The sequence below is a fragment of the Diadema antillarum genome, unplaced genomic scaffold (genome assembly GCF_040938485.1).
Source record: "Diadema antillarum isolate AM-2024a unplaced genomic scaffold, OU_Dant_1.0 scf00000060, whole genome shotgun sequence".
Classification (NCBI taxonomy): Eukaryota; Metazoa; Echinodermata; class Echinoidea; order Diadematoida; family Diadematidae; genus Diadema; species Diadema antillarum.
In genome coordinates this window covers 116,580-130,830 of record NW_027270949.1, presented here as the reverse complement: position 1 = coordinate 130,830, position 14,251 = coordinate 116,580, and the positions used below count along the sequence as shown (strand labels likewise).

At 37.6% G+C, this 14,251-nt stretch overlaps 1 protein-coding gene across 1 annotated transcript; it reads right to left on the bottom strand.

Annotated features, from left to right (window-relative positions):
- Positions 1 to 292: 292 nt before the first annotated feature.
- LOC139716003 (sialin-like) lies at positions 293 to 13,868 on the bottom strand. Its single transcript, XM_071627561.1, has 9 exons — positions 13,710 to 13,868; positions 11,809 to 12,045; positions 10,156 to 10,243; positions 9,211 to 9,306; positions 7,804 to 7,928; positions 7,083 to 7,238; positions 4,549 to 4,681; positions 3,453 to 3,694; positions 293 to 427 (listed from the first exon to the last, which is right to left on the bottom strand). Exons 1-9 carry the CDS (start codon positions 13,866 to 13,868, stop codon positions 293 to 295), a joined length of 1,371 nt encoding a protein of 456 aa, XP_071483662.1.
- Positions 13,869 to 14,251: the final 383 nt, after the last annotated feature.

Sequence of the window (14,251 nt, the reverse complement as noted above, 5' to 3'; positions counted from 1 at the left end):
ATAGATAGAGATCTTGAAGTGTGAGCGCGGTGTATAAGGTTATGCTTTTCCCGTGAAAGCCTGTTTTTTTTTTTGTTGTTGTTGTTGTTGTTGTTGTTGTTGTTGTTGTTGTTGTTGTTGTTGTTGTTGTTTTGCTTGTCAGCTGAAGAGACCCGGAAGTGGAAGGGGAGAAATGAACTGAGGACCCCCCTTTTTTTTTTCTTGTTAGCTCATGAAACCCGGAAGTTAGCCCTCACACTTTTGAAAACGCTCCGACGGCCCTGTAGCTTAACTTCATATCCTGGTCTTCTTGTTAATCTTCGTCACATTCGTCTTCGTTGGCCCACGGTTGCTCCTCGCCAGAAGAAAATAGTGCGAAGAAAAGCGCCCCGAATGCAGTGATCCCAAAGCCAATATAAAATACCTTTTTCCATCCTAACAAGTCGTTCTTGGGGAAGAGGATGATGAAAAGAAAGAGAATAAAGAAAATAACAGTGCATAAGTAAATGTAGATTCTAAAGGGACTGAAACCTAATTCTAATTAATAGCAATTTCAATGGAACACATTATAATGACATTTGAGAGATTTTGCACAAATAGTTCAAAATGTGGATACAGGAGATTGTTTGTTTGTTTGTTTTTTCAAGGCCAGTGCCGCCACCGCTGGATGAAAACACTGGAATGACTCGTGATGTCACTGCTTGACCAATGTTGACAACGATATAAAGAGAATTTTAACAAAAAAAAAATGATTTTTTTTTTTAATGAAACAGTATACGTTCCTCTGACTTGCTACCGATACGTCAGGGGTAAAATTATTCCCTACCTTTTCAGACAGAGTTAAATCAAGTGCTCTCGCTATGCTATAGAAATTTGAGAATACGTTTGATTTACTTTCTTTACATCGTTGTCTGCAGTGTCGTCACAAAATGTACATTTCTTGTCCAACGATGGCATCACCGAAACTTTGAACGCATTAAACGATTTTCCTTAAACGAATTTCCAGGGGAGAACTCGCATCGTCAGGATTTGCGTATTTTTGATGGCAAGGTATATTATTACCTACGATAATAGTTATTAGGGCGATTGAAAATTTTGAGGAGAATCCTCATTCATCGATAAGTGGATATATGCTTTCTCCCAATGTCAATTACAATAAAGTATAGAACCGTATGAACGCTTTTTTTTTTGTTGCTTCTGTACGATAACAAGTAAATATATATAACATATGATATATATAATGATAAGAAGAATAAGTCTAAAATACGCCATCGTAGATCCAACAAGAAGGTTTTTATTCACAAAATTTTCAACTCGCCACGGACCTTCGTCAGAGTAGTTTATACTAGGACAATTATAAGTTTTTGCAAATATGAATCATAACAACATAACATCACAACCATGATAACAATGCTCTGCGCGTAAACAAATTACATGAATAAAACCTTTCATATTCGATCTACAGATGGCGTATTTGAGACTCATTCTTCTTATAATTATCACATTCAAAACCCAACACGTTGGAAATTCCAAGAAGAATATGATATGATATATATATATATATATATATATATATATATGTGTGTGTGTGTGTGTGTGTGTGTGTGTATGTATAACATGTATGTTATATATAGATAGATAGATAGATATATTGATATATATTTGACCGTGCATCACAAAACAAACAAAAAGTCGCACCCCTTGATTTTACGGGAGGACTCAAAAAAGGTGAAATGGGTCAACCGAGTCAACTTTTAGTTTTCCATATTTTCTGAAATAGTTTTTTTCTTTCTTTTACATTCTCGAGTTTGGGATCATAAATGGAATGGGAAAGTGAGTTTTCAGCAATTTTTCTACAACCTCTTTTTTGTAGAGTATTGGGATCAGGTTTTCTTAGAGGCCCCTTTTATTTCTTGAAAATCCTTTGCACTCTCTTCACTTTCAACTCTAATAAAAAGGATAATGCTACTTCTCTGAAAGTTGGCATTCATCATGGTCAGAATGTGGTACTAGACCATGCTCAATTACAGCTTGAAATCTGATAATCCCTTAATTGTTGGTGCTACGATGGTCAGCATCATGTTTTTGTCAAATTCCTGGCACAGGTAGCACGTCTTAGTAAATATTTAGCACTTGAATAGACCCTGTACTTCAGAGCCTCTTTTCTCAGTTCACACTTTCCAGAGTGTGTACTTTGTTTCCAAAATTTATATAGGTTATGAGATTCCATTTGAATTGAGATATTCATCATTTTAAAGCTTAGAGTCTGCTCTTTCAGAATCTGTCCTTAACTAAAAATCTATGTCTGGCGACTTTTTGTTTGTCTTGTGGTGCAGGGTCACATATATTACAATGTTTTTTACATACATTATAGTATTATATATAGAGAGAGAGAGAGAAGAGGGAGACGTAATATAGGTAAAGTGTATAGAGGATGTAATTTACGAATTTCTTTGTTTAATCCATGTCGGGGTTTTTTTTTATTATTTCTTGAAGAGGGTTGATACCAAAATATTATGTGTGGATTGAGTAAATGCAGCAATATAAATACTACAACGCATCAGCGAAATTCGAGGAAAATCGGACAACCAACAACGCTGTACGAAAAATCATCATAAGGAATATTAAAGATTAACTTCTTTTTAAAAGTACAGATTCCCTCGACTTGTTTAAACATTTTCATTATCATATCATCATTCCTTCTGGGTTACGAAAGAGGTAAAGGTGAAGCGTTATTTCACTATGCAATAAAAGTATAAATACGCTGCAATCTCCTTATCGTATTCATATCGTGCAGTGACAGAACACACTGTTACACTCGCGTTCCTCATCCATTGATGACGGCACCAAATGTAAAACTTTAAGAAATTATATTTTTTTAACGAAGAGTATCCTCATTTACCTCATTTCCTCAAATTTTACAGTTGTTTTCTATTAATAATTTTGCACTCATTCAATCTACGCGTAATAATTGGGTTTAATTCCCGTTCCCTGCTGGAGAGAACACAGTGTCCCACAGTGTGGGAAACCACAGTGTGAACACAATATGAATTCTCTTCACACTATTAAATTCGAGCGTTTTAACAGTGTGAACACAATGTGAGTCATCAATTCACAGTGTGAAACAAAGTATTACTATGTGAACACTCTGTGAAAACCACACCACAGTGTGAAAACATTTTCACACTGTTAAATTCGAGCGGTTTCACATAGTCGACTATGTGAAAACTTTGTTACACACTGTGAACACACTGTGAGACACTGTGTTCCTTCTAGTAGGGTTATCACCAGGTCCTGGAGACCACCTTCGTCAGGGTTTCAAAATACAATATAACAATAACACAATATTATACAATCACAGAAACCACACTAACATTGATGTTACGATAATAACTATCAATATCGATATAACATCATCATCTAAAGTAGTTACTGGCACAAAGATAGCGATGACTTTGCTGAAGTAGGCCTACCTGGTCTACAGTGAGCACACCCACAGCGTAGGGTCCGAGGATGCCCGATACTGGACCCGCGGTCTGTACGAGACCACCGATGCTGCCCGAGTACGCCGGGGCGAGGTCAAGGGTGTTGGTCAGGTAGCCGCCAAAAGTCACACCGGCAAACAGCAGACCGAGTGACAGAAACACGACAGAGAGGGCGCTGTTGCATCCAGACACACCAACCAGTGCATTGGTGATTCCGAACCCTAGGTGACCTGGAACAAAAAATAAATAAATAAATGAATGAATAAATAAATAAATAAATAAATGAATGAATAAATAAATAAATAAATAAGTAAATAAATAAATAAAATTCAATACTACACATTAATAATATATATTATATAAAGAGTTTGTTCGCAAAAACCGATAAGTCTATATTTGCCAAATGGAGATATTTGCGATTAAAGCTCAAGAAAAATAAAGAATAATAAGAACATTTTTGCTTCTATTGACCATAACTTCAAAAATGGACTTTTTCCGAACAAACTCTTCATATGTAGGCATATATATATATATATATATATATATATACATAGTATATAAGGATTATATTCCTGCATTCATTCACCTCGTCATATTTTAAATCCAAAACAAGAAGATGAAATGCAAAAAGGACAGAGAGTATTTACAGAGGAACGTATATCATCTGTACAATTTAAAAAACGTGCACATTCTGGGGAGGTGGAATTTGACCTCTCCGGTATAACAGCCTGCACGCTCATTTGTATGTCCATTTTGTTTGGGGGTGGTTTTTTTCTCTCTCTCTCTCTTTCTCTCTCTCTTTGGTCTTTTTACTGTAAAGACATAACACGTAAAATGACTACAAACCTGAATCATTATTTATTTCTTGTGATAATTTCACTAAGTAGAAAATATTGGCACCTCCAATAATACACTTAATTATTTTGTATACTGAATAATTATACAAGTTGAGTTTTTGTTCGTTTTTGGCTGTTGTTAAATATAGCCGTAATTCAGATGATTAGGCAAATAAGATCACGTATTATTAACTATATTACATCAGCCTCATGCAGACTATACTAGGCGGGAGAGGGGCTGGTATCACCTGTTACTACCAATAACTTCCTAACTGTAGTCCTGGGTAAGGCGCCACCGTTGATAAGTCGATCTGCAGGAATCCCAATCAGTAGCATAGACAGCCATTGGAAGGCATAGGGCACTGCGGAAAATATTCCTGTCTTGGGTCACAACAAGGGAGGCACAGAAAAATATGGTTATAAACATCATGTAAACTATGATCGTATCAGGGTACTGAAATCGGCAGAATTTGACATTCGTCTAATAGATGTTAGGTACAATATGCAAAAAAGTAGACACATGCCGCACGTGAATGTGTTTGTGTGTCTGAGTATGCATGTATGGGTGTAGTTGCGTAGAAACAGCAGCAAATGTGGAATGATAAATGCTATTATGCCCCATATTATGTCATTCGAAGACATATTGAAAACTACTTTTTCGTCTTATCACACCATCCTTATTCCAACCCCCCCCCCCCCCTCCATACACATATTCATATCACAGGCAGGCATGATATGATTTTGACATCATACTCTCTAAAAAAAATCGAGTGAAAATTTTCACTCTAAAAAGAGTGAATACAAAAAAGAGTGAATTTCGAGTGAAATTGGAGTGAATTTTGAGTGAAAATGCTCATTTTCACTCATTTTGGAGTGACGTCAGGGATCACTCCAAAATCTTCGAGTGATCCCTGACGTCATTCCAAAATGAGTGAAAATGAGCATTTTCACTCAAAATTCACTCCAATTTCACTCGAAATTCACTCTTTTTTGTATTCACTCTTTTTAGAGTGAAAATTTTCACTCGATTTTTTTTAGAGAGTAGGCCTACTGTAGATCTGGAATGTGTCTCGCTGCGAAGCCTATGCTTACTACTTTACAACTACTGTTTTAACTCGTGAAGTCTATCTTTTTTTTTATCTGAGTATTGGGGGGGGGGGGGGATAACTAAACCGAAATTGAAAGAGTGTAGTTTTGGACGTTCGTTTGGTCTTGTATTACGGGAGGGATGGAAATACTGATGGCCCAACAACATGTCACACATTCTGACAGCAAAACAAATCGCCACCGTCAAACTTCAAGTAACAAGAAAACTTCATTCTTCCCTCGCCTCCAGCGACATTGTCCCAGTCTCGATCCAGCCTCTCCTCCAAAGTTGGCCCAACAGGCCACACCCACTTTGTACAAATGCATATTCATGACATAATGCCTATTAAACATGTTAAAGATAGGCCTTCCCTTTTGCATTCCTTCCCAAATAGTGCAGAACATGATAATGTCCACCGGAATGACAAGACTATTGTAAAGCCATAACATTTCTGTCAGATTTGAAGATTGTTGGCCCACCATTGCTCACCGTAACGTAATCTATGTACTAGGCACATTTGCATACATTAATCCTCCTGTGGTTGTGATAATTATGATACTTATACTTTCAGAAAAGAAGAATTCACTAGCTTCTCTTACTTTGTTATCGATGGCAAATAACACACCACTTACATGATTTACATGCAGTGGCGGCTCCAGAGGGGGGTGCAACCGGCGCACGCCCCCCCCCCCCCCCTCCTTTATTTTTCGTTAAAAACAAAAGAAATAAAAAGAAAAAATGAAATGAAACCCGGAACTGGTACCAGAACTATTATTACGCACCCCCCCCCCCCCCTTTACAGAGTTCCTGGATCCGCCACTGTACATGTGCAACTAAGTGCATCACACAGATCTGTAAAACTAGACGAGTATAGTTAAGATTTGAAATTTTTTCGTATGGTAGCAAAAAATTATTCAAATCTTAACGGTCAATTTAACTAAACAAATAAAGACCCTCCAGAGTTCAAAATTTACAGGAGGTTTCCAATGTTTTCTTCAATACCTAATTGTTCTCACCAGTTTTTAGAAAAATTGCATGCAAAAGGGATTGGCTGTCTTTAAAGGACAAGTTCACCTTCATAGACATGTGGGTTGAGTGAATGCAGCAATTTTAGTAGAACACATCGATGAGAGTTTGAGGAAAATCGGACAATCCGTTCAAAAGTTATGGATTTTTGAAGTTTTTGCTTAGTCACGGCTGGATGAGAAGACTACTATAGCTTGTGATGTCATATGAGTACAACTATATAAAGAAAGTATAAAGAAAATTCAAGATATTCTCACTTTTCTCACATAATAAAAGAACACTCGACTTCTTTCTTTCAGATGTCAGGGGAAATAATATTATCCCCAACATAAGTCAGTAACATGTCGAAGAAATGTGCACTTTATTCAAAAAGTCAAGTTTTGTGAAATTCTCTTTTTATTTTCCTTATATTGTTGTACGCATGTGTCATCACACACTGTAGTAGTCTTCTCATCCAGCAGTAATTGCGCAGATACTTAAAAAATTCATAACTTTTGAACGGATTGTCGGATTTTTCTCAAACTATCACTGATGTGTTCTACTAATATTGTTGCATTCACTCAATCCACATGTCTATGAGGGTGAACTTGTCCTTTAAGAGGTATATCTGTAATAGTGTTTCGATACGGCTGTGTATTGTCTGAGACGTTACAAAAACCCAAATCTTACTGTGGTGAGATCCAGCCGGAGTACATTGTTCATGTAGATGGGTAAATTAGTTAGGAGCGTAAAGTAGCACCAGCAAGCAGTCAGGTGTGCTACAACGATGGCCCATACAGGCATTGAGGTTAGGATCTTTCCCCACGGCACTTCTTTCGATTTCGACTGTGAATACAATTAGCATAAAGAACATAATAATCAATCTGTGTGACTTTCTTTTATCTTTGGTATCAAAAATATGATAATGAAAATCAAAATAATGACTATGTTATCAACAATAATGGTGATGTACTATTCAAATAACAATAAAAAATAATCAAAATTTTCAATTTTATTCCTTTTGATGTTGTAACAAATCAATTAATATAAAAATAAAATAACATAATAGCCTTTCTGCCTCGCTGGCATTACCTGTCTAGCACCTGTTGGGTCGATTTTGTCTGGGGGTTTTTTTCACTCGTTTTCTTTTGTTTTTTTTCTGACATTCTTTTTTACCAGAAGTGTGGGGAGTTTATAACTACTCTTTGTCACGTTCATCTCCTTTGGCCCATGGTCCCTCCTCGCCAGAAGAAAAGAGTCCGAAAAAGCGCCCCGAATGCGGTGATCCCAAAGCCAATATAGAATACTTGTTGGGTCGATTTTGTATATTTTTCATTCATTTCCTTTCTATTTTTCTGACATTCTTTTTGCCAGAGGTAGGGGGGTTATAGCTACTCAACGATATACGTACCCGCGGTTTTACGCTTATCCCAGACTCGATATACTTTCGTTCTTCCGTCGAGATTCGCGGGTGCTCCGCCGGGGAATCAAAAGCGAGGCACAGCCATACGCAGAACCAAATCAAGCCCAGAGTTCCTGTGAAGATAGGAAAAGTTATATTCTACTTTTAACGTTGAAACAAGCAACCATTCATGCGCTAACATTTCGACAATTTTTAACAACTTCCCTGAGCGAAATATCATGTATGCACGTTTCTGCTTTTATTTACGCGAGTGATTTCGATGATTTCAGTGATTGAAAAAAAGTGTTGCTATTAGCAGGCGCGCATTACGTAAACAATAACAATAGAGAATGCGTTTATCAGAAGCTCTTAACTCTTTATGTGCCACGTTCGCACGACAGACTCAGTCGACGGGGTGCCAACTTCGCATATTCTGCTCAAACGCACAAACCTGCCCAAACCGTTCAATAAATCGGCAAATGCCTCAGTACAATGAAAGCGTTCCTCGCGATTCCGTTCCCCTCGTCTATAGCACCATAGCTTGCATTTTATGTGGTGACTGACTAACAAGCAGTGTTTCCTAGTGGACTTGCGAACAAACTCTAAGTTGATGTCACTGCTTTGTGTGCAAAAGTGATACATTGACAGTAATGTAGCCACTGGGCTTCCGAAAGAAAAGCAATTATAGATTTGACATAAGATTAACATTAATGCAAAGCTTGGCATTTTCTCTCTTTAACTTTGCTCACTTTGTCTACAATTTAACAGAAACCGGTAAAAGTTATATAGATTTGAAAAACCGAATGTTTTCTCAACGCATGAATACGTTGGTGTCTCAGAATAATGTGACACATTGGAGGTTTCCACCAAGGCACATAAAGAGTTAAACGTTAGGATAGGATGAAAACTTAAATATATGTTTCAGGCACATTCTCTTTTATACCAATGAAGTTTTTTTTTTTTTTAACTCTCTAAAAACATCGAGTGAAATGTTCACTTTTGAAAGAGTGAATAACAGAAAAGAGTGAATTTAGAGTGAAATCGGAGTGAGTTTTGAGTGAATATTTTCTTTTTTATTTATTTTAAAGTGAACTCAGGGATAACTCCAAGATTTTGGAGAAATCACTGACGTCACTCCAAAATTAGTGAAAATAAACATTTTCACTCAAAATTCACTCCAATTTCACTTTAGATTTACTCTTTTCAAAATTCACTCGTTCAAGAGTAAAAATTTTCACTGGATTTTTTAGAGATTAGTTTTTTATTCGTTTCCTTTGTTGGTTTTTGTTTTGTGTGTGTGTGTGTGTTTATTGTTGTTTTTGGTGGGGATATTCTATTTTTAATTATTAGTATCATTTTTCTTCTTCCTTTAGGGGGGCGGAGGGTTTTCACCGACCATCATTTGGCGAACGTTACCGAAGAGAAAGAACGGAGCAGGCCAGCCGCCCAGGATGTCAGAGTTTGCAAGCGAACCAGAAACAGCCTGACCTAGAATATTACCCAAACAAGATCCTGGGGAAAAAATGGAAAATAACAACAAAAACAACAACAAAATGATTGGCATGGCGATGTGGTTTCGATTGGTTGGGAGGATGGGAGTCAAGGGGGAGCAGTAACAATGAAGAAATTGAGATATTTGATTAAGTTGACAGTGGAAGGGATAAGTGAGTCAATGAAATATCGATAGTTTATAGACACCAGGATTCAATTTAAAACACACAAACACACACACACACACTCACACACACACACACACACGCACACACAAACAAACAAACAAGTAAACAAACAAAAACTTGATGATAGCAGCTCTTGGGGGAATGGCCATAGTGTCATTGTAGCAAGAAGAATCCAGCTTCCTGATTGGCTGTTGCTTAACATCTTTTATGTTGTTAGCTGAGTCATAGGGGCAAACAATAGTTGCTCTTACCGCAGAAGACTGATTTTTATTTTTTCATCACAAATAGTCGCTTTTTTTTTCAATGACATGAAGCGAGATTTATGGTTGGTTATTATTCTATAATAGACAACGTCTACCATGATAAAAATGATCTTATGTGTCAAACACGTACAGGCACTTGCCCACACATCCACTCCTATTCCCTCTGCATATCGATCTTTCAATCTGTTTATACACGAAATACACATTATTTCCTATGTTTGTTTACGTGCGATTGCGTTAATATGAGAAAGTAGATCAAGGAGGTATTAGGTGCCCCTATATATAGATACCTGCTAGGGTAAATTTACTGTAAAACAGATATCGATATTAACACATAGGTACAGCGTCATGTACATCCTACATACACACATTGTGTGTGTCTTTTGAACAGAGAGCTTTTGGCGTATTACATTGAATACCTGAGAATGTGTAAACAGGTAGTCGTGATCTTTCTTTGCTGGGGATCCACATGGCAAACATGCTGTACATGGCTGCAAACGTCATCCCCTATGAGAGCAATAAGGGCATAACAAAGGCACAATGTGGTAGAGTGAATACTTTGCAAATGAAGGGTTTGTTTGCAAAAACCGATAAGGCCATATATGCCAAATGGAGATCTTTGCGATTAAAGGTCAAGAAAAATAAAGAGACTTATAAGAAATGTTTTGCTTCTTTAGACCATAACTTCAAAAATGTACCTTTATTTGTAGTGACCAATATGTCATTTAAAAGGTATTATTTTGTACTTTATGACAGAGATCTACTTTCAAAATCTTCAAAAATGGACTTATCGGTTTTTGCAAACAAACTCTTCAAATGTACATTGTGCGTGCACCCCCAGGGTCCCGTTTCATAAAGTTTGTTATAATTCTCAGTAACAACCGCCACATTGATACGACAAATTTGCTCTCTGCCAATCAGAAACAAGGATTTCAGTGGCTTATAACAACTATCGTAACTTGTTATTGACAAAAAGTTTTATGAATCTGGTCCCAGGTGTACTGTGCTCTTTGTTTGCAAACTTACCAGTTTGTGAGAGAGGCCAGGCATAATTGTAAAAAGATAGAGTGGTACTTCGAAAACTCCAAATTCAAGATGTATGAGATGGTTATGTCTAGGATTATTGAGGAAAAATATATGATTTATTGGAATAAAATTCATATGACTCCAAAGTTACGACTTGTTTAAAGTTTTGATGCAGCCATTGCTGCATGAGAGAACTGCAGTACTTTGTGACGTCATGTATGGCAAAAGAAATAAAGAAAATTCAAGGTATCTTTTACTTTATAGACTTAACTTCTAGCAATGGAAATTATATCTTTGAAATAATGTCAGTCACAAGTCAAGGGAATTTGCACTTTGTATCAAAAAGAATGAAATTTTGTGAAATTCTCTCTATATTTCTTTACATCCTTGACATGCATCCGTGACGTCACGAACTGTAGTAGTCTTCTCATCGAATTTCGCTAATGTGTTTCCTAATAATTGTTGTATGCAATCATTCCCTGTGTATATTTGGGTTTCATTCAACTTTATGAGCATACCGTATAATTGAAACTGAATGAATTATTCTAGGTCAGCTATAAATAAGGGACATCTCCTTTCTGGCTGCTACCTACCATAGCATAACTGTTAACCTATGTACGTGTAATTGTCAATCTATTTATGTATTTTTGTTCCTTTACACTGTCTTACTGATATGTTTGTAATCATATCCGAATATTGATATACACCTGTATGTAATTGTTTTTGATATGTTCCTTGCTTTGGTGAATTAAAGAAACTTGAAATTGGGAACGAGAACAGCAGTGCTTGAAACATGAAAATCGGGACTAATCATGCGTTCAATGCATGGGTATGAAGTTAATGAAAAGAAATAAGAAAATGACAGACAAATAGACTAACAGGCAGACAAACAGACATGAGTAAAACGATGAGAAAGGTATACAACGTACAGAATGTACGAAATGAAAATAAACAGAACAATAAACGGGGCAAAGTACTAGTAAGACGCGCAGATCATTACTTTGAAATAACAAAGATATCAAGGGCACATGAGTGACCACGCCCACCTCGCCAAGTCCACTGATTACTCGTGAGGCAAAGACGGCGGCCACGCCCACCCGGGCAAGAAACGGGAAGGCCAACGAGCAGAGACAGGTGCACAAGACCCCGAAGGCAAAGAGGTACTTGCCGCCGAACTTGTCGGCCATCCAGCCCCCGGGGAGCTGGGTGAAAAGATAGCCGTAGAAGAATCCGGCGAGGATGAGCTCCTGAGTGCTGCTGTCCCACTCATATTCCCCTGTGTCCTGATACGAGAAAAATAGATGCATGGAGTAAATAGGGAGCTTTAGATGTTAGACGCGGACGTTAAGACGAATGCGTTGGCCGTTCTCCTCTCCCTGTGTAGTGTTGCAACGTTGCTTTAGTTGTTTTGGTTTTTTAGAAGACCCAGCGTACAAAAAGTAAAATGGCACCCCCCCCCCCCCCCCATTATAATCATTGTCGCATCAAGTAGCTGCCTGCGTCGGGAATTTGATCGAACGCCAGAATGGCCCAGAGCCCTACAGCCTTACAGCTAGAGAAAAACTTCATACTTCCACCTCTATTGTTGAAGTGTTAAGATGAATATTAATCTGTTAAAACGTGCTAGATGATTATGTCGATCTGAAATTATATTAAACTGTGAAGTTTGAAGATGTTTAGAGTCATAAAAAAAAAAAAATCTTGCTCATGAAAATACTATGAGCTATTCTTCCTACCTCTTCTTTGCTGTAATACAATTCATGACAATGATTTGGAAAGATATCATAAAAAGCATGGAATACCAGCTTCATTGCTCTGTGTTGGTTTTACGTGGAATGCCATGTTAAATAATTTCTTTATAGAGATCTTAAAATCATCCTAAAATTCTTCAGATGTAACATGTAACATGAGTGGATTCAAGTGAATACCATGCATGAACTTTACCGCACCCGTCATTTCCTTTTTCTTTCTTTCTTTCTTTTCACTCGTATGTTTTCGTTTGTATAAGGCTCAGTCTCTCTAGAAAGTCAGTTAATAGTACTACAGGGGGAACCTGACACCACCTGGCAGAACGTTAAAGCATGGACCTACAACACAATCATGGACATTCATCGCTCGTTAATTAATTAGAGCACCTGTTTCTGTCAAAAGCGTCACAAAAACATTTTTGAACATGCTTTCCTGCTTTGATCCAGTGTTGTCCACCGAGAGCCAGCCTGGATAAAAACAAGACGGTGCTTTGAGAAATCTAAAAACTGCATGCGCAGAAGCTAATAACTCTCTTAAATCAAGAAAAATGCATGTGCAGTTGTTGTGTATATTGCGAAATCATCGCTAAAGCAATTTCTTTTGCGAAATGCAAGTACTTTACAAGAAAAAGCAACTAATTAAGCAGATTGACTGTGATTTATCATCTATTTTCCCCCATTTGTCCCACATTGTTTCAGAGTAAACATTGGCGGTGACAGTAGACGACATGCTTGTCTTGCCATTCAGGGATGTTACATGCCATGCATGGTCGCAAGTGGCCGCTTCAGTAATTACCAATTTTGTGACGCAAAATTTGTCCTTGTTTCAGGTTTGGTGCTCCCCATCATTAGTGTTTATTCAAAGGCAGTTGAGTCTGAAAAGGCACCTCAGCCAAATATGACTGAAATGTGGGAAACCGGGTTCTTTTGTCAGTGATGATGCGCGATTACACAATCGTCATTAGGCGTTTTCACATCAGCCCGATGTTTCGAAATAGCGCGCCATTTTCTGACTTGGGAAATAGGAAAATATCTCGAGCTTGTATTTTTATCGGGCTGATGTGAAAACGCCTATTGTCCAAACGTCTGAATGTACTCATTAAGATGCACATAATCAGGTGGCGGTGGTGAACATTGGATCAAAGAAAGACCTCTGTTCATGGTCCATATGTGTAGTAGGTCCATGGTTAAAGACTTACCTCATTACAGCTGCTTGAATTTGCATCCGAGGCTTGACAGTACTCCCCCGTACCGTTGGGGTCGCTCTCCGATGAGTAGGTGGAGTTGATCATGGCGGGAACGCCTATGCTTACCGTCACGCGTAGAGCGTAGACGATTGAGAATCCGAAAAACCCCATGAAGCAAAGGATATAGCGGGCAGGCATACACTCCCGTGCTGCAGAGAGAGATATCGAGAAATAATATCACATATATTATGTTATTGTCGAAAAATGGAAATGAATTTGAACTTTGAACTTTGAACTTTGAAAGAGAAACTCAACCCCTTGGCATCATGGTCAAACTGACATTCATAGAGAAAGAAAAGTACAAGCCAAAAGAAAAAAAATAGAACAGTCACAGAGATGATCGGGCAGAGAACAAGAAAAGAAGAACAAAAATACAAGGCATAATTTGGTATAATTTTTATACAAAAGTTTTTAATTGCAACTGATTTACAGATTCTCCCTTATCACCGTAAATAAGCATCAATTATTCAGTGTTGGAATAATGACCAGGAAAA